We start from the raw sequence: 20,428 nt of genomic DNA on the forward strand, positions 1-20,428 counted from the left end.
ATTTTTGATGAATTGTCTTCGACAGTTTGGGGCTGCCGTCAGAGTTGGCACGACAGCTGACGCAGTCTTAGTACATCGGTAGTCTCACTCCCAACCAAGCCCGTTGGTCGGCTGAGGACAGGAGGCACCCCTTTTTTGTCGCAATGATGTTGCGCCAGCACCCGCGCGAGCCTCTGTCACTACATTTCCTTCTGTAGGAGCATTTTAAGCAGTCATGCTTCTCTTCAAGTCACGGGTCACGAAAGCACGCAGACCCTCAAAGGAAGCGTCATCACTCTTCTTCAAAATGTTAACTGTGTCCAGACCGCACTCAGCAAATGGCACTTTCACGGTAACGTTGCCGTAGTCGCCGCTGTCCAGCTGGTAATCGTACACAACAGCCAAATTCTGTCCGTCATGGTAGAAGAGAGACACGAAGCCGCCAGTCGGAGACGGCGCACCGGCCATTTTGCCACTGTGAGATGTCGATCCACTGGCGACGGTGACGGTCTTTTCCATGCGATCGAACGAGACCGTGAAGCACTCGCTGATTTGGACTTGGGTGCGGCTCGGTGCCGCTCTGGCCGAAACCTTGATGATGGCCTGATCGATGAAGTCGACTTTCGGTGCGGTGGGTACAGGCTCGTCAAATGTGGTAATGTCGTTCTCGGAGCTGCCTGCAGAATCGTTGTCTCCCCCTTCGGTGTCCTCAACACTGCCGAGACCCTCCTCGGTGTTCTCGCCGTTGTCGAGATCCTCTTCCTCAGAGTTGCCGCCATTCTCGACCTCACCTGCACCAGGGTTTTCTCCCGCACCCGGCTGAAGGGCACCTCCCCCACTGCCACCAGCCGTTCCTGACTCGGTCTCGGCTTCCTCAGTACCTCCGCGACAGAACTCTTTTGGACCTACTACATCGCCGGAATACTTTCGTTCTGTACCAGCAGCTTCTGCGCCTTTCAAGTAGCAGAAGCTGGTCTCCACGTTGAAGGTAAAATAGTGGCAGCCGATCGTATCTAGACACCAGCTTTGGCAATCGTACGCACTGTACATCTGCCCCGGCTTGGCCATATCTGGAGCGGTGTGGCCCATTCCTACTTTGTAGCAGCTTGAATTGCATGTTTTCGGTCCAGTAATAACGTTTTCTGCCTGCACAACGTCCGAACCATTCTTGATCTTGAGTTCGCAATCGTGCGAGTCCGTATGATAGTTGAAATGTGTGCACGCGTTCTCCCTCGAGCACAACTTCTGGCAGGCAATTGCGTCCTTAACCCCTGTCTCGGTCCTGTATGTCCGCGCAATCGATTTCCAGTTGATAGGATGGAAGCATTTGAGCTGTTTCTCAGCTTCAGGGGCTGCCGCACCTCCCTCACTGCCACCAGCCGTTCCTGACTCGGTCTCGGCTTCCTCAGTACCACCGCGACAGAACTCTTTTGGACCTACTACATCGCTGGGAGAGCTTCGCTCTGTACCAGCAGCTTCTGCGCCTTTCAAGTAGCAGGTGCTGGTCTCCACGTTGAAGGTAAAATAGTGGCAGCCGATCGTATCTAGACACCAGCTTTGGCAATCGTACGCACTGTACATCTTCCCCGGCGTGGCCATATCTCGAGCGCTGTGGCCCACTCCTACTTTGTAGCAGCTTGAATTGCATGTTTTCGGTCCAGTAATAACGTTTTCTGCCTGCACAACGTCCGAACCATTCTTGATCTTGAGTTCGCAATCGTGCGAGTCCGTATGATAGTTGAAATGTGTGCACGCGTTCTCCCTCGAGCACAACTTCTGGCAGGCAATTGCGTCCTTAACCCCTGTCTCGGTCCTGTATGTCCGCGCAATCGATTTCCAGTTGATAGGATGGAAGCATTTGAGCTGTTTCTCAGCTTCAGGGGCTGCCGCACCTCCCCCACTGCCACCAGCCGTTCCTGACTCGGTCTCGGCTTCCTCAGTACCTCCGCGACAGAACTCTTTTGGACCTGCTACATCGCCGGAATACTTTCGTTCTGTACCAGCAGCTTCTGCGCCTTTCAAGTAGCAGGTGCTGGTCTCCACGTTGAAGGTAAAATAGTGGCAGCCGATCGTATCTAGACACCAGCTTTGGCAATCGTACGCACTGTACATCTTCCCCGGCTTGGCCATTTCTGGAGCGGTGTGGCCCATTCCTACTTTGTAGCAGCTTGAATTGCATGTTTTCGGTCCAGTAATAACGTTTTCTGCCTGCACAACGTCCGAACCATTCTTGATCTTGAGTTCGCAATCGTGCGAGTCCGTATGATAGTTGAAATGTGTGCACGCGTTCTCCCTCGAGCACAACTTCTGGCAGGCAATTGCGTCCTTAACCCCTGTCTCGGTCCTGTATGTCCGCGCAATCGATTTCCAGTTGATAGGATGGAAGCATTTGAGCTGTTTCTCAGCTTCAGGGGCTGCCGCACCTCCCCCACTGCCACCAGCCGTTCCTGACTCGGTCTCGGCTTCCTCAGTACCTCCGCGACAGAACTCTTTTGGACCTACTACATCGCTGGGAGAGCTTCGCTCTGTACCAGCAGCTTCTGCGCCTTTCAAGTAGCAGGTGCTGGTCTCCACGTTGAAGGTAAAATAGTGGCAGCCGATCGTATCTAGACACCAGCTTTGGCAATCGTACGCACTGTACATCTTCCCCGGCGTGGCCATATCTCGAGCGCTGTGGCCCACTCCTACTTTGTAGCAGCTTGAATTGCATGTTTTCGGTCCAGTAATAACGTTTTCTGCCTGCACAACGTCCGAACCATTCTTGATCTTGAGTTCGCAATCGTGCGAGTCCGTATGATAGTTGAAATGTGTGCACGCGTTCTCCCTCGAGCACAACTTCTGGCAGGCAATTGCGTCCTTAACCCCTGTCTCGGTCCTGTATGTCCGCGCAATCGATTTCCAGTTGATAGGATGGAAGCATTTGAGCTGTTTCTCAGCTTCAGGGGCTGCCGCACCTCCCCCACTGCCACCAGCCGTTCCTGACTCGGTCTCGGCTTCCTCAGTACCTCCGCGACAGAACTCTTTTGGACCTGCTACATCGCCGGAATACTTTCGTTCTGTACCAGCAGCTTCTGCGCCTTTCAAGTAGCAGAAGCTGGTCTCCACGTTGAAGGTAAAATAGTGGCAGCCGATCGTATCTAGACACCAGCTTTGGCAATCGTACGCACTGTACATCTTCCCCGGCTTGGCCATTTCTGGAGCGGTGTGGCCCATTCCTACTTTGTAGCAGCTTGAATTGCATGTTTTCGGTCCAGTAATAACGTTTTCTGCCTGCACAACGTCCGAACCATTCTTGATCTTGAGTTCGCAATCGTGCGAGTCCGTATGATAGTTGAAATGTGTGCACGCGTTCTCCCTCGAGCACAACTTCTGGCAGGCAATTGCGTCCTTAACCCCTGTCTCGGTCCTGTATGTCCGCGCAATCGATTTCCAGTTGATAGGATGGAAGCATTTGAGCTGGTTCTCAGCTTCAGGGACCGCTACACATTCCTGGTTGCCATCAACAGTTCTGACACTGAAACCAGTGTTGCATAGGCATTCACGCTTGCCGAGGGCCGTCATTGAGCATTGGGTAAAGGATCTCGGCTCGCCGCAACCATTGTCACGGCACAGATCTGAATGAATTTGACACAGGACAGCGAGATTTTAGACCTGAAGAGGTGTTTAGGTGCTTAATGTAGGTCATCTCTGCTTTTTTGCTGTTTCAAGGGGGGGTGGCGACACATCTTTGAAACCCGGTGTTTCCCACTCCGTAGTCCATGAGTCTATCTAGAACAAACACGCTTCATTCTGTGGAGGCGTGTGCGTGTTGACCCGAAGACAAAATGACGCACCACGCTTCTCGAGCACACATCCCTCAAACAAAGAAAGGACCCTTTCCGAGATACTTTGGCACTGACACGACGGGGCAGTCTATTCGAGAGCAGCTGACTTTCGGAAGTTTCACGAAAGCCCCCGAAGATAAAGAGGCGCAGCCTCGACCGCAATAGATGCAAATTCTCCGTCCGAAGATCCGTTGCCTTAGCGTGTGCTTACCAGTGGGGACGCAGCCTTGCGCCGACGCGATGTACCGAAAACCGTCGGGGCAAGTCGGTTCAGCTGCTCCGGTGCGTGAGCCAAGGATGGCGAAGGCCACTGAAAGAGTGGCACTTCTCAGCTTCATTTCGACGAAGAGTACGCTGAGATTTCGAGATCTATAAAAAACAGTACCACACACGCGGTACTGCAACGCGTCCTTGTGCCTGGTCCCCGCGCCGCACCGCAGTCACCGGGATCACAAAGTGATAGAAGGCTTGAATGTCACCGCTCAATATATCGGCGTGGGCGCTTTTTCATCCTGCCAAAATTGACGTTTCGCTACCCTAAGCTACAAGAGATCTGAGTCACACTCCCTCAGTGTGCCCTGGGCGTGTGAGTTGAGCCCCTCATTGAAGATCTGTTCCGCTGTAGGAGGTACACACGGTGAAACACATGTTGGAAGCTAGCGCACGTATTAATGGAAGCAACAAGCATCCCAGGCAACATAAGAAGGAAGAAACCCTGCGCAGAAAACCAGCAACATTCGTTACCATATAAATTTATCAAGACTTCTTTCGGAGGCACGCGGGGACGCCGTACAGGGGTCGTCGGATGGCACACAGTTCCGTTAGAGCTCGCTGGTTCGGTGGCGGTATAAACTTACCAGAGAAACATGCCGCACCCGCAGCACCCAGCAGGGTGTCAAGCAGATGGGAAAATAGAAAATGTGAGAGAGGCCGGACGAAACAGCATACGCCGGACCAAAAAGAATGCAGCCCAGAAACTGCAAGCAGCCGCCGTGACTGGCCAGGCAACGGGCACCGCGGTCGGGGAAGGCAGGCCGCTGGAGCACACGTCCCAGTCCCAATTAACCTTTTATTGGCAATGGAATTGAAACAGTACAAGTGCCTCTTTACAAAGGGAGGCGATTCTAGGGAAAAGTGAGGAGAAAGGACGAGCACTGATGCGTTCAGTGACGCCAAAAGGGAAGACCATGTGACTGATGGCTACCTTAGGAAAAAACTTGTAGATAAAGCCACATCCCTCTGGTGGCCACCGGCGGAGACCGCTTCATACACGCGAACGTGTCACGCCCAGCCGTCAGATCGCTACTCGCAGCTAGCGGCACCACCACGCCACCAGCTACGATGCTTCGCTACCCGGATGCTCGAGCGGTCCGGATGTCCCACCGCTCCGGCACCAGATGAATCGCGCGGACACCCACCCGCTCCATGCCCGCGGGTGGTAAAAGAGGACTGCCAAATGCAGCCTATCATCATCCACGCGGGGTATTTGGTCGAGGGATATCGCTAGAGCACTCCCTGCCGCCATCGAAGTGCAGTGTGCGTCGGTCATTAAATTCCAAACCACTGGCTGGCTTCCTGCTGAACCCTATGCGCTCATCGAACTGCGCGCGTTACAGCTTGCGAAGACAGTCAGGATCCTAGATTCGTGCTAAGAATACGTGCCGTACTGGCCGCACGTTCGTTAGGATACGTACACCAAGAATAAAGAAAAGGGTGCACTGAGTTGCGGCCTCTCGAGCTACAGAGGATCAAATCCTCTCTCTGTTGCATCACACATCGAATTCAGTGGCGCCTGCATTACGGGCCCATGTCCGCGTCCCTCCTCTGAGCGATGAAAACGATGGATCTCATCAATAATGATCGAGAGACGCACTTAGTTGTTTCGCTGCTTTCTACGCGAGCAAACCTCGTCCTTTCTCTTCAAAGCATCGTGCGAAAGAAACTGCCCGCCTCTCCACCCCCTTCCTCCTTCCCCCCCCTGCTGCCGCAAGTCTAACCGAGGACACAGTAGCATGGCCAGGATTATTGTAGTGGACTACGAGGAAACAGAAATGGGGAATTTGTGCGGCTCTCGCTTGAAAAATGAAACATTGCCAGTCAGTGCATGTTGTTCCTCCGTCTTACGCTCTATCCGACGTGTCTGCTCGCTTGTGGGGTGTCGAGTCCGACTGCACACCGTAGCTCCAGCTGTCACTGTCGAGATGTTTTATTCCACGTGGGAAAATGAAGGATCGTACCGAGCTAAATGGGTTGTTATGGCCCACCCGTTCTGCTCTGCCTTCAACGCATCATCGCAAACTGTCTGTAGAAAAGGTACTACTAGCGGATCAGCGGAGTGCACATCTAGGGCACACGTCGTTCGTGGAAAGTAAATTACGCATGGTGCCCGAGGAATGTCCCCGCAACGGTGAAGGGTCTATTGGGAACCCGGGAACGACCCAGCGGGAGCGGGACACAGAAACAACCTTAAACCACCAGCGGTGCGAACCACCCAACTTGGTCTCTTCGTCTTCTTTGTGTTTAGGAGAAAGGTGAGCTGCCCTTGTCGAAGTTGGTACCCGCACTCTGTGTGTGCGGAGGTACAACAGCGCGGATTCAGTCAAGTTCATACAGGAACTGTCGTGGCCTTGATGTCCCCCCACATTGGTACTAAGTTTACGTGTTTCCGCGGAGTGTAAGCTAGAACTGTAGGTGCTGTTTCAGACTGACTAGCTATGGCTACCGCACAATGCATGTAGCGGGTTGTTCATGGTCACCAATTTTTGTCCACTAGAAGATCAGAGTCAACACGTTAGCCGCTGTGGTCATACAGTCAGTTGACCACAACCTGCCCGCGCACCTCTACAAGGAAGTCGGCGGAATGTTAGTCAAACAACAAACATAGTCTGCTTAAGTCTGATGAGCCAGTGTTGGCGTGAAAACGAACCTTGAGGTATATCACATATTCCAGGTAAGTTTTTAAATGTTGTTCGTGGACACTGCTTCCCAAATACAGAGTGGAACCGTGAGATGTTTTACGATGTGTACCGTAGTATTGATACATGGTAATGTCATTGCGCTTGTGTACCTCCTCAGGGAAGGCAAATCATAAGGTATAATACGAATTGCCTTCCTCGGAGGACCTCGAGATAAAGGAAGTGCAAGATATTTTATTGATAGCTGATGTTGAAGAGGAAAGACCACTGATAATGCCGGAAGGGCGAAATTCTCTTACGGGCTCCTGCAGCCCACGCACCTCACCTTCGAGACTGGGAGTGCTAGTCGACCTTGGCGGAGGTCGTAATGGCCAGAGAAAGAATGGAACAGCCCCTCATTCTCTCACTTTTCTTCCTATCACAAAACTTGGTGTTTCCTGCTGTGAAAAGGCACTTCGTGGCAGAGCGGTCTCATCAGTGTCAAAGCCATTATCTGCACGCGTTCCACGCTGTCGTTTCAGTGTAGCCGAGTATGTCCTCCAGTTAGCTTCCTGATTTCCAGCCAAGCATGTACAAGGAACAACGGTCTTTTCAACTGACTGGTCGCACTACCAGACAAGACCATTCATAGTTTCCAGCAGGCAAAGAGGCTTGGGCTAGCGGGTGATGGGGTGGAAGAGTGCAGTACGCTTGTGTTTGTTGCAGCGAGCCTGATAGAGAGAAGAAAACGCGGAGAGTCGCTAAGGAGGATAACGCTCTTGAGATGTAGATGACGCAAGAACACCTTCGTGGCTGAGGTTTTTTCATATCAGTGGATGACGGGAGACTACGCAGGACATGCAACGTCTCCCCGCCACGTCTCTGACCCCGAGTGGATGGATGTGCTTCGTCCACGCCTGTGGTTAAAAATCTGTTTTGGAGTACCACTCCAATGGTTCATTCCTTAATCTTGCATGGAATCCCAGCCAAACGCGAGGCCCCAGGCTCGGCCGACACGGAACCGTTACAACCTCGACGCACGCTCTACATGTCGAGGCGATCTTCTGTCATTTGACATGCAGAAGACTCGTCTGTACACCTGTGACCCCTAGACATCATCGTTTGTGCCACTGGAACCCAGACGTGCGGGTGTGCATCTTTTTCTGTGTCCACTCATGCACTCACCTTCACGGACACAAGTGTCTTTTCGCGTTTTCGTCCGATGTAGGCGGGAGAAAACAGAAAAGGGACTCTTGGATGTGCTTGCAATTTCTTTCCACCCGACGCGTGCTTCATTAAGCTCGTGGTCGCACTGGAGAATGACAAGGAGGTAGTTGTTCGGGGTAAGCTTGCATGGTGGAACAGCGTCAGCGCCCCGCCTCCGGCGCCTCTAGTCTCGACAGTGAAAAGGCTCCTAATCGCTCTCCAGAATGTGTCGCCATGCACCGCTCTCCAGCACTCCAGTTGCCTTCACAGACTCAACAAAAACCGGCGAGCCAAAGAAGACGGCACTGCGCCGAAAGAATCCCGAGTTTCGGCGCGCAGGTGAAATGGACGTGGAGGACGTTTCAGAAAGACAGCAAGACTAAACGATGCCCACACATGAAACGACCACATGACACGCTTTCAGATTCATTTCCTACTGGAGCGTGGCGCTACGTGTATGCGTTTCATAGTTATACGCGGTCTATGAGTGTATGTACACCATCGACGTTGAAAATCAGGTGCATACGTCCAGCCAACAGTTATGACCATTTCTCCGTGTATATCTATATATGCGAGTTTTGGCGAAGCTAGTCCTTTTCGTGAAGTAAACTGGTTTGCATCTCACGATTTTGCCTCAGACTTGCAGGTGGAGCGAGGTCGCCACGACGATGTGCTGTTGTCGAAGATGATCGAGGGCATTGAACTCCGAAAGATCATTTCCTCTTGTCATTGCCGGTTGTTTCTTCCTTGCTGACTAGCGGCTCTCTTCTTTTATACTTCTGTGCATGTCTTAGGCTGTCGGGTTCCGTTTTCCAACACGTATATGTGGATTCAAGTGTATATGAAGAGCTATGGCTAAGGTGCGCGTAGAGATGTCTCTGTCGCTCTTTTTCGTTATCTGCGTCAACATGTATTTTTCGGAGATGTGAATGGGTGGATACTCACTTTGAATGGGAAAAGACGCTTCTTCGAAAGCGTGTTGTTTTGTACGCTCCAGGTGCGAATTCCGTGAACGATGAATCCTCACGGTCCCACGCAGTTGTCCAAGTTCTTCTCAGGAAGAGAAATTCCGGCGATCCGTGCGGTAAGGGAGAAACAGAAAACAACGGAGCTGTCGTAGACTTCCAGCTTTTCTTCCCCTCGAGTATTGTTGCCTCGCACTCTTTCTCATCCTCTTTTGTTCCTCATCATCTTTGTTTCTCTGTCGCTTTGCGGTGTCTGTGTTCCAGCCTCTTGTCGCCCTTCTCTGCCTTGCCGCTGTGTCGTGTTCTCTTTTCTTCCCACTCTTCTTTCGGCCTCAGGCTGTCTGTTGTCTACTCCCTGCATCGCGCACCTCTGCCCTTCGCCGAGGATTCCACCGTCTCGACTTGCCGCGCTCTTTCCAGGTCGCATCGCCTTCATCGACTTGGCGGGGAGCGAGCGTGGCGCAGACACTCTCCAGCACAGCAGGCAAACCCACCAAAATGGCGCAGGCATCCAAGGCATCAACCGCTCGCTCCTCGCTTTGAAGTAGTGCACCCGCGCGATGGCTCAAGACAAAGGACACATTCCCTTCAGAGACAGCGAACTGACCAAGGTAGCGCACTGTCCCGACGACATGCGTGCTCTCTGAGCGGGGAGCAGACGTCGCAGCACACAGCGATTCGATGCGGGATTCGAACGAGACCCCGTGTCGCGGAGCTGTGGTGAAGAATTATGGTTCCCAAACTGACAAAAACTCGCTCAACACGGCATATAAACACCACATTCACAAATACACACAAACATGTATGTATATATATGCACACCGACTCCACGCAAGGATGTGGACATATCCCCGTATAGATGTGCAGCTTAGAGAATGCGGAAAAGTGAGGACCGGCGCATTTAGTCTTTCACGCCTACAGCGCTCCATTCCTGTAGATCGACATCTGCCTGTGACAGGGTATCCGACCGCAGGTGCGCGTTTTCCTTCGCTTCGTTTGCATGCTGTGTTGGGCGATGCGCGTGCGGGCTGTGGATGTGTTTTTGTGCAGGTTCTTCGAGAGGTTTTTGTTTGGTTGCAGCAGCCGTAGCGTCATGATCGCCACGGTTTCGTCATCGACGTCGTACTGCTAGGAGACGCTGAACACCCTCGGTACAACTCGCGCGTGAAGAACTTTGGCCAGGTCCCTCCCTCAGCGACCGCAGTCGTTCCAGCGTCCTTGGCTTCACTGCCCCCAGGACCGTCAAGCAGCGCGGACTGCGCGACCTCGGGCTTGCTTATAGTCGACCGATTTCGTCTACCGCGGCCCGGTCGGGGTGCGCGTCTCTGCCGTGCGTGCAGCCTTCAGGTAAAAGTCCTGGGGGGGTTTCAGATTCCCGAAGCCCGCCTGATGCCCAGGGACACTCTTCGGAGATCGCGCAATGGGGCGCAGGGTCTGTGTCTCTGACTCCACACCTGGAGACCACGGCACTGTCGCCCCTCGCGCCGTGCTCGCCCTCGCGGGAGTCGCTGCATTTTAAGCGGGTGGTTGCAGAGAAGAGCGCACGAAGCATAGCCGAAGGAAAGGGCGCCGTGAGAGCCGGGAGCGTGTCTGGGCCTCGTGGGGACGCGCGCGCAAGCTTTCCACCTCGTTCTCGCGGGTCCCAGCTGCAGCCTGAGGTGGCGACGTCCAGCTCGGAGACGGAGCCGTCTCGCGAGGAAGACGAGTCCGCTGCGTCGGAAGACGCGCGAGATGAGACAGATCCCCACGTGAAGGCGATCCATCTCGCGCCAGGGCTCCGCGACCGGAGCAATTTTTTTTTCAGCTGGAGCACGTGCGCGCCGAGCTCTTGTGAGAGACTCTCGAGCTGCGGAAGCGCCCAGCCGAGCGACAAGAGACGAGGGTCCTCGCGTCACGCCGACCGGGGCCTCGCGGCCAGCTGCGGCAGAGGTGCGGCTGTACGGGCTCAGGTTGCAGGAATCAGCGAACAGTTTCGGAATTCGCCAGACTATGATATCGAGGACGGGCAGACGGAGACAGCGTCCCGGGCCTCGCGACCAACCTCGACGAAGAACCCTAAATCCTTAAACCCAAAACCCTAAACAACCCTTAACCCTAAACTAAACCCTCAAACCCTAAGCTAAACTCTAAACCCTAACCAAAACCTTAAACCCTGAAAATCCTAACCCTAACACTAAAACCCTTAACCCTAAAACCCTAAACCCCCCTAAACCATAAACCCTAGAAACCCTAAAAACCCCAACCTTCAACCCTAACCGGCCAGTAAGGTGGGGACTGAAGGAGCTTCTCCCTATCCCAGGGCACTCCGGTAGAATTGACACACAGCCTTTATTGGTATTTTGGTGGAAATATCTTGCTTGGCCACCTAAGGATGCAGCAGTGGCGGCTAGAGTTTCATAGTGGACTGCGTCGTACGCGTTCATTGCGACAACCGAAATGCGCGATCATGGCAGACAAGAATGGAGTGCAGTTCACAAACAGCACATGCTTCTGAAACACATGAAACAAGCTAGCACTACCTAGAACATTAGACGAATGCGATGATAGTTATGAAATTTCTCGTATGGTGAAACCGCTTTGCAGGCCCAATGGCTGCTCTGTGAGATTGTGCATTTCCTCCAGGAACCGACAGCTGAATTTCTAGAGTACCATAACTTTGACGGCGAAGCGCAGACCAAGCTCATATTAGCGGAAAGCGGGATACGCTGCTCGGGCGCCATACACGGTGGCGTGAGGCGAGGACAAAAAGATGCAGAACATCTGCCAGCAGGTAGAAGCCGAACCGAATCCATGCATAGACGCAGAGTCGATTTGGCTGTTATTGGAGGCTTGTCGGCGCAGGAACGCACCTCAAACGGCGAGGATTTCAACAGAGAATAGGAGAAAGAATGTCTTACCTCCTAGCCTCACATGAGAAGCCCACCGCTGTGAACCGATGAATACGGACGACTTCCGCGTCCAAAACAGTTATGCGTCTTGTTTCTTCGACTCCCTCGGAGTGTTTGGCTTCCACAGCCTGTTCCGGGGTGGTTGTTCATGACTTGTTCCACAACGCCTCACATCATCGTGTCTCATGCTCGAATTGACACTTCGATTTTTCTCTAGCAAGAAAACCCCACTGCAATTAAGCGGTGCGCGAGCTCCAAAAAGAGCCGGCCACGAAGGAGCAGCAGCGTCGCTCGCTCTCATGTCATCGTGGCCGAAACCAAAGGGGAACGGGGACCCACACCTGTCTCGGATGTTTCCTTACGCTACAGCTTGTGGTATTAGGTCCCAACGATCGTCGCCTCGTCGCCAGGCCGGGAAACCGTACGGCAAATTGTACGACGCAACCAGCTATGGCAGGGAAAGCACCGCGAACTCGCCAGCGACATACTGGCGTACTGCCAGCGCAAATGCTGCGTACTGGAATCTGCAAGGATACGCGAGCCGCTACTAAGGTGAGAATAGAAGGAGCTTCTCCCTAGCCCGGGGCAGTCCGGTGGAATTGATGGTTGTCGGCGTGTACCACGCAGGGGAGAAACAAGTACGGACGTTGGGTGTCGCGACGCTACCCTGGCGTCCTGCCATTCTAAAGCCGAACAACTTGCTCCCATGTGTGGCTCCGGGGTTATGGTCCTCTGGCGTCTGGCAGAAATAATCTGAGTTTATTGCTTTGGTATCCATGTGTACGCCGAGCTCGCATTGCCCCACGCGTTGTGCCACCGTGCAACGTTTTCAAGTCGCGGCTGTGGGCCACAAGCTCGTGGAACGCTTTAATTTCAAATGAGTCGATGTGTGGCAGTTCTACTGCTATGATATAGCACCTGGCGTCCCCCCCCCCGTAGTCTGTTTGCTTTTTGCCCCTGAAATGCTGCTACGAGGCACTAAAAGAACACAACCAGATGAACAAATTTCAGCCCGCGGGCCGTTGCACACAACAGAAGTCTCCGCGAACCATGGGCAACGCGAAAGAAGGGGACTACATCATTCAAAGATTGATATGTTTTCCCTTGAAATGAAGACATCTCCTCGAAGGCCAACCTTCCGAAAGCGTCTCTCGCCGCGATCACACCGTGCTCATAAAGGTAAAAGGAAGTGAAGTGAGGTACATTCCCGTTTCCTCACCTTTTTTCCTGTCTCAGCTGTTCGCGTCCGCCATGCGCATGCAGTGCCCTACGGAGTCAACGACGCCACACCACCCCCAGCCCCCTCTCTCTCACGTTGCACGCGATGTCGATAGCTTCCGTCCTAGTCGAGGTCATCGTTGATTCTTTCCCTTGTTGTGCAACTCTTTTCACACGCTGCTTGATTCGCTTTGGGGCACTGAGTGGGAACGATTGCTTTCACTGATCACGTGCACCACTACATGCACAGCAGCCGGTCCATGTAGTCGTGACTCGTCTGCACCGGTTTCCGCGTCATTCTTTGCATATCTCGTTGGAGACAAGGCATACAAACGAACTCTTTGCAGTCCAATCTCGAAACGATGGAAATGGCTATCGAAGGTAGTCACGAAATACCTTCCAGAACCGCCCCGGCAGCGGATTCGACCATTGCCCATCAAGATGAGCGTTCTGTATCCAAAGGTCCCGATATCTGGGCAGAACAAGTCAAAATGCGTAGCAGCGAATGCTCATCTCTGGTGGTGGTAGTTGGCGCGCAGTGGGGCGACGAAGGGAAGGGCAAGCTAGTTGACATCCTTTCCGCCCGGGCTGACGTCTGTGCCCGATTCAACGGTGGACACAACGCTGGTCATACTCTGGAAGTTGACGGAGTCAGATACGGCATGCATCTTCTTCCGTGTGGAATTTTCCATACGCGTACCGTCGGTGTTATTGGAAATGGAGTAGTGATACATTTGAAGTCTTTGATTGCAGAACTGGAGCAGATCCAGACGATCCACCCTGATGCACTTAATCGCTTGCTGATTTCATCTCGTGCTCATCTACTTTTCGACATTCACCAGAAGATCGATGGCCTGCAGGAGGAAGCGAAGGCAAAGGTTGGCGATGCGATTGGCACTACACGCCGAGGAATAGGTCCTTGCTATGCAACGAAGGCATTACGTACTGGTGTTCGGGTGGGTGACCTCCTGAATTTCGAAGTTTTTGAGATGAAGTACACTCGATTGGTTCAAGAGCTGAAAGAACGGTACCGCCTTGACTTTGATGAAAGGGAAGAGCTCGAACGACATAGGCATTACGCCAACATTTTCGGTGAAAGAATCACTGATACCGTTTCGTTTATGCGTAAATGCGTAAGCGAGCGGAAGAGGGTTCTGGTTGAAGGCGCGAACGCGACACTGTTAGACTTGGATTTCGGTACTTATCCATATGTGACATCGTCCAGCACAACTGTTGGTGGAGTGTGCACAGGACTTGGCGTCCCTCCTCGTTTCATCGGCATTTCTATTGGAGTCGTGAAAGCTTATACAACGCGTGTCGGAGAAGGGCCGTTCCCTACAGAGCTTACTGATGCAACGGGTCTACATTTACGTGAAAAAGGAGGCGAATATGGTACAACGACCGGGCGGCCCAGACGATGTGGGTGGATAGATATTCCTGCACTCGTGTATACTGCCCAAATCAATTGCTTTGACTGCGTAAATTTGACAAAGTTGGATGTTCTGAGCGGGTTGAAAGAGCTCAAGATTTGCATCGCATACAAGAACAAAGAGACATCAACCATCATGCCCCCAGGCGAGTTCCCTTGCAGTGCCGAGGAGTTTAGCTTGGTGGAGCCTGTGTATGAATCGATGTCCGGATGGGACGGTAGTCTGGAACTGTGCAGGACATCGGCGGATCTGCCGGAGGCGGCCCAAGCATACGTACGGAGGCTTGAGCAGCTTTTGTGTGTACAATGTCGGTGGATAGGCGTGGGCCCAGGTCGCGACGATACCATCGAGGTGCCCGTTGCGTGAAAACTTTAGTGTGGGGGTATGTGTCGGTGCATTATTTTTCTGATCGTGATGTGAGAGAAGACAGTCCGACCGACCCATTGTCAATATTTGATATATAATAATTGCCTTCATAATTGCTATCTCAAGCATACCGGTTGGGAAAGAGCTACGTCCCAGAGCTAGCACTCGCATATTTGTGGTAGTTCCTCTTTACAGGAGGGTCTGTATTGTGTGTCTACCTACACGGACTTTTCATGTGTCATTTTTTTGGAGATCCAGTTCCCGATTGATCTGGAAGGTGGATCTCTCCTAGTGAGGGCCTCACAGACGCGAGCAACCATTACTACGTCATTTCCCTCCGTGGACTCTCATTCCTGTGTGAGAACCACACTCAACTGATAGCTGGATCTCACACAGCAGTACTTTTCTGAAAATATCCGGGCATTCGTACACAAAAGTGTCTCAGGTGCTTTGGTCGAGGCGGGCTCGTCTTGTTGCATGCAGAAGCTTGTGCGTTATACGCGTCCCCGAGATTCCCGTGACGAAGCGCACTCACCATCACAATTGATGCACCTGATTCAAATAACAAACGACAATGATGTGTCTTCCATCTTCTCGATTTTAATAGATTGCAGCGTAGTCCGAGTGTTAGACGTGAGGGTGATAGTGGCAGAAGTGGTGAGAGAGACCTGACCAGTTGTCTAAACGAATCGCCCACAATGTTATATCTTTGTTTGGTCTTACGACAGCTGACACTCACCGTGCTGTACTGGCCTGCATGAAGTATCTCGTTCACAATGAACGGAACTCCATTGATAAAAAGGTCATTCGCGTGGGCATCGCCACAGGGCGACCCCACTTCCACCGTCACCCGATAACTACCGTAACTGAAGCGAGATGCGTCGGCAGTGACCTGCAAGCCAGTCAACTTCTGTCTTACGAGGGCATGTCGATAGACCACGAATTGGGGTAGTTACAGTCGACTAGGCTGTTGCACTTGTCCATCTCCGAGCATTTCGGCTCCGGGAAGGTCACACCGCCGGCCATGGACGACTCGTGACGACACAGCTTCGGATTGACAGGTACGGTCTCGTGATCCCAACCGTAGAAAAAGCTCCCGTGAGCAGTTTTGGGGGATCCGTCGTCTATTGAAGTGTTACGTCAACCGTCCTGTGACCCCCATGCCTTTTTTGACGAATATCGTACCTAAGCTATAACCAGTAGGAACAAAGCCAGCAGCCCCGCCACCGAACGCGATGGAAATAGACTGCTTTACTAGCCTAGCCGCTGGACCCGCTTGCTGTTTATTAGTCGCCTGTGGAAAGTAAGAGGCTTAATCCTGTGGAACAACGATTGTTTTCCGTACCTGGATACAGGGAGAGCCAATAAAAGCAAAAGATCCCCCAGTTGCGACAGGGACGAGGGGATCCCGCATAGCTGAGCCGTTGTCGCGGAATAAGTTATTCCTGACATCATGCCTGTGGCACACCAACCTGTGATCGTAGCCTTAACTGCCGTCGTCACATGAGGGCTGAGTTGGTACGTGTGATCGCCAGGTTGCACCGCGATTCGTTGTATGTCGCGAGAGCCTGATATTGCTGGGTCAGATTCTGCAAAATTGTCGCGAAGATTCATGAACCTACCCGGGAATTCAAGTGAGATTTCAGTTGGCCACGATGCCGGGTCATCCAGGGGTTTGAACTAGTCCAAACAGCCGTGTACAAAAAACAAAAACAGGCACGGTTTCTACGGCATTCAATGCCTTACTTGAAACGCAGCCAGCCCTACCGGCTTCGTGAAATAAACAATTATGAACTGTCCAATTCCATTGCCCGATGAGGTTCTCCAGGCGCCAAAGGGCAACTCCATATTTTTCCCCGACAAGCCGGCGTTACAACTGTAGGCAGCTAGGGACGGATTCTCTCACCATGCTCTTACGCGCGCCAGATTTGCTGAGCCTACCTGAAGCGTACGACGAAGAAGTGCATGAACTAAACAGGTCAGAACCGGTTAGCGAAACAACCTGGGACTCTCCTTCGCATACTTGTTCCCCTTTCCTTGCTGGCGCTACAAAGATCAAATATGATGTGCCTGAGTGATCCACCCGGTGGGCAACTGGAAATTTAGGTTGGAACAGGTTTCAAGGGCTTGTACCAACTGGAAGAGAAAACCCAGTAACGCCGGCGAGAACTCGCCCCCCGTATATGTCAAAAGGGACTTGTTGACTCGCTTTCTCCTGCAGTCAGTGGTGCTGGCAAGTGATTGACATGAGCCGGAAGACCATGTGTTTACCGCGTCTCTTTCAACAAGGTATACGGACAAACTGTCTCCGCTGTCCTCGAAGCGCAACGGCTGAAGATGCTGAGCGGAGTTCTGAACAGGTCGGACCCCTCCATGAGGGAGAGCTACATAGATATACGCATCGGCGGAAATTTCAAGACGCAGTTTGCTCGTGTTTGGATTTGTCCGTGCGCGGATCAGTTGGGATCCTTCGTATTTTGATGGAACATCCGCAACCACATACTCCGTAGAATCGGTGAATGCTAGAACTCCATTTTCTAACAGAGACCTGAAACAAGCAGTAGTGTTTCTAGCTGCACTTCGGAAGATAGCTATCGTTCATACACGTCAAATGTCTCTCCAGGGAGGCCGCTGATGCGTAGTGCAGGAGAGGAGGTGCCTTTGAAAAGATATTTGTCCTGGATTATTTGCTCCGGCGTTGAGCTTGATCTCCACCCTAAGGAGACTTTTGCCTGAGTGTCAGTGGGATAAGTTGTGTTAACTAGATTTGTCTGTCTGTTTACTCGGTCGGCGTTGATGAATTTGAGTGCGCCAAGATGGAAATATTCCAGGCGTAGTCTATAACGCCGGCCTCCTTTCAGTTGCTGCAACGACATAGAGCTCGGATGGAACTGCTGTCACGGTTGTACTACAACACTTCACCTGACGAGCTGAATATGTCTTTCGGAGTCCCGTATCTTCTGTTGGCTCGAGGATTCGGATCGGACTGTCCGAAAAAGCGGATCCTTCAGAGGGAGTCGGCATCCGGTCAACGATTATCGGTGATCCATCGAGGAATACCCTAACTCCGCAATCTGCATGTGTAACGAATTCAAATCTTCCAGTTGTGGGTGCCATGACATAGCCATCCCATCGAACAGAAAAATCTTGGTAGGGGATGCCTTTGGCGGGAGACGAGGATTCCCACATAGCGTTCAAGACTCTGTCGTCGGAGTAGGCAACTGGTGGCCCGCGGAAGCGTGCATTGTTATAATAGCTTGCACGTAGACCGTCTGCTTGTGGCTGACAAGCACATATAACCTGAGGGTTTACAATCACAAGAAAAAAGATTTAGCGAACCTCGTCTTCATATCCCCTGACAGCTGGAATGAGTTTAGTAGAAGACGTACTACAAGACAGTTACCACGAAACACGATACCTTCACAGTTCAGTTTGTTGGTAGCAGCCTTCTCATAGTCTCTGTCGATGTCCTGCTTCACTGACATGATAGTCTGCTGCAATTCGTGGATTTTTGATGCCCCCGCTTGGAGCAACGAAATTGATTGTTGTGCGCCTCTGAGAACATCCTCAGCTTCCCGGGTTCGGCCGGTGACAACGTTCGACTCCACGCAAATCTGGCCACGGGAACTCGATGGATGGTGCAGGTGTACGTTCACATCAAGGATATCCACTAACTACCTCCAGATGTCTGTGTGCGGTATCTTTCAACCTCCTGAACGCCATACTCGGTGACATCGTAAGGCAGGAGAGCTCTGTGCAGTGACCTTACTGGACCTGTCTATCCATTTGTTGTGCTGCTGATGTCATTTCCGCTGCTTTCCTACGAAATAGCACCCTGCCCAAAGAAAGCTCAGTGAAGCAATCGCCCGCCCACACAAGCAAAAATACCTTACCTAGCGCTAGCACGAACAGCATCATAATTTACGACATCTGAATATTTCTGGATAACAACTCGCTGCAGACGTATTCCAGCTTAAAATATCCGAACCTTGGCAGTAGTCCCAGTCTCTATTGCCTTTTCCCAACAGCTGGACTTCGACGTAACACCACATTCGTCCTAAAAATATTCAGTAAGCGCGTCTTCGCCTCCGCTTTAGCACGCGTTGTTAATTACCTACTGTCCCGTCAGGTGCCTTGCTATCAGTGCAATCGGTGTATGTAACATTATCCTGAACGAAGGCGGCCGCACAGAGCCTTCCGTCTATTGTCTTCCGGTGCACTTGGCGGTATTCAGTCAAGCGCTGACGACAAATTAAACCTGACATTTTCCCAAAATTCATGGCCAAGCGAACCTGTAAAGCTTGCCGATCGTAGCCAGTCTCCTGAGCCGATGTGTGCATCAGTGCGAAATACGCCGCAGTTGCGGCAGCGTACAATTTCATCATGTTGCAGAATATGCCCGGCAAACAGAGGGAGGACAATACGAAAGATTACAACTATACACCCCCTGTCGTAGGACAATTATGGGCACTCCTTCACTTGATCTGTCACAGGTGACCAATACTGGTAACGCTGCCACACAGGTTACCGTGTATGTACACCGTTAAAGAAAATGTTTTCGTCGCTGTGCCACGGAATCCAGCCCTCCAGAATTCTTCAGTCACCGTCTTCGTCTTCAAGTTTCTCTAAGTCACGCATAGCGTTTACTAGTGAGTGAGCGATTTCCCGGTCCTGGTGCGAAATTGCTTCTTCTGAAACATCGGTAGGGGATTTCGAAACAGCTTGTACAGTGCCGCTGTTCGTGATTTTCACACGAATCAGATCGACTATAGCCCTATCTGTCTTCCGGGAAAGCACTGCGAGCTTTTTCTCCACATCCCGCTTCAGATCCCAGTTCGGCCGCCGGGGTGCTATCTGAGACACCACATCCTGAGCGAAATCGCACACACGTTCGCAGTGCATCCCGTTTGATGGGAAAAGCCCAAATGCGCTTTTCTTCAGGTTGACAAGCGGCTTTCACAGATGGATGATGGCCAGGGATGGCAATCTGACAATCGAGGCTCATCTCTTCTGACCACTGAAATTCACCGTTTGCCCCGAAGTCGGCTTCGGTGGTCAAAAAACGCGATGTTCTAGTGACGAACCTCACAAATTGTCCCCCCTTCCATACCTCACTGGCGGCTGAATTGACAGCATCAGTTGCTTCTTTGTCAATCTGCTTCTCTAGTTCTTCGACAGACGGCCGTGGAAGGCAGAATCGCCTGAGGGCGACGTCTCGAGGAACATAATTGCGAAACCTCAAGATCACTTGCGATTGCTCTCGAACGTCCACGTAGTCCATCGGCCCCTGTGTCATTGTGGCTCAGCATACATTGGGACAGGAGTCAGCAACTCTGACTTTGGATCCAGACCAAGAAAGCTAAAGGCTTTGCTACTGTCCTCTATTAAAATTGCCAACGAAGGAAGGACACCACCGCGCAAGAGGTGCTGGACACGTTTTTCTGGCGAAAAACACGGTCTCTCCTAGAGGACGGCACAGAATCAATGGGCCTGGCAACTTCAAACAACTGTGATTTCCTTGCCCACCAGGTAAACATTGTCATCGCACGTCCACTTGCTCCTCTGCAGCGACATGGAGGTGCTCCAAAAAAGTAGCAGGGGAGATTTGTGCCGCCGCATGCTGCGCAAAGAGTGCCACCAGTGTTCACCGTCGTTTGG

The 20,428-nt window shown here is 52.1% G+C and overlaps 4 protein-coding genes across 4 annotated transcripts; 1 reads left to right on the forward strand and 3 right to left on the reverse strand.

The window, feature by feature from the left end:
• Positions 1 to 204: 204 nt before the first annotated feature.
• NCLIV_038320 (uncharacterized protein) lies at positions 205 to 3,540 on the reverse strand (the record flags this gene model as incomplete). The annotated part of the gene is made up of 1 exon (XM_003880741.1): positions 205 to 3,540. One exon carries the CDS (start codon positions 3,538 to 3,540, stop codon positions 205 to 207), a length of 3,336 nt encoding a protein of 1,111 aa, XP_003880790.1.
• A 9,796-nt stretch (positions 3,541 to 13,336) lies between these two features.
• On the forward strand, positions 13,337 to 14,770 carry NCLIV_038330 (putative adenylosuccinate synthetase; the record flags this gene model as incomplete). Its single annotated transcript, XM_003880742.1, has 1 exon — positions 13,337 to 14,770. One exon carries the CDS (start codon positions 13,337 to 13,339, stop codon positions 14,768 to 14,770), a length of 1,434 nt encoding a protein of 477 aa, XP_003880791.1.
• A 388-nt stretch (positions 14,771 to 15,158) lies between these two features.
• NCLIV_038340 (hypothetical protein) lies at positions 15,159 to 17,959 on the reverse strand (the record flags this gene model as incomplete). The annotated part of the gene is made up of 9 exons (XM_003880743.1): positions 15,159 to 15,636; positions 15,690 to 15,894; positions 15,956 to 16,029; positions 16,116 to 16,450; positions 16,517 to 16,592; positions 16,645 to 16,778; positions 16,904 to 17,339; positions 17,375 to 17,552; positions 17,680 to 17,959. The coding sequence occupies 9 exons, from the start codon at positions 17,957 to 17,959 to the stop codon at positions 15,159 to 15,161; spliced, it is 2,196 nt and encodes a 731-aa protein (XP_003880792.1).
• A 1,407-nt stretch (positions 17,960 to 19,366) lies between these two features.
• Positions 19,367 to 20,066, reverse strand: NCLIV_038350 (conserved hypothetical protein; the record flags this gene model as incomplete). Its single annotated transcript, XM_003880744.1, has 2 exons — positions 19,367 to 19,639; positions 19,881 to 20,066. The coding sequence occupies 2 exons, from the start codon at positions 20,064 to 20,066 to the stop codon at positions 19,367 to 19,369; spliced, it is 459 nt and encodes a 152-aa protein (XP_003880793.1).
• Between the last annotated feature and the right edge of the window lie 362 nt (positions 20,067 to 20,428).

The sequence above is a fragment of the Neospora caninum genome, chromosome IX, assembly GCF_000208865.1.
Source record: "Neospora caninum Liverpool complete genome, chromosome IX".
Lineage (NCBI taxonomy): Eukaryota > Apicomplexa > Conoidasida > Eucoccidiorida > Sarcocystidae > Neospora > Neospora caninum.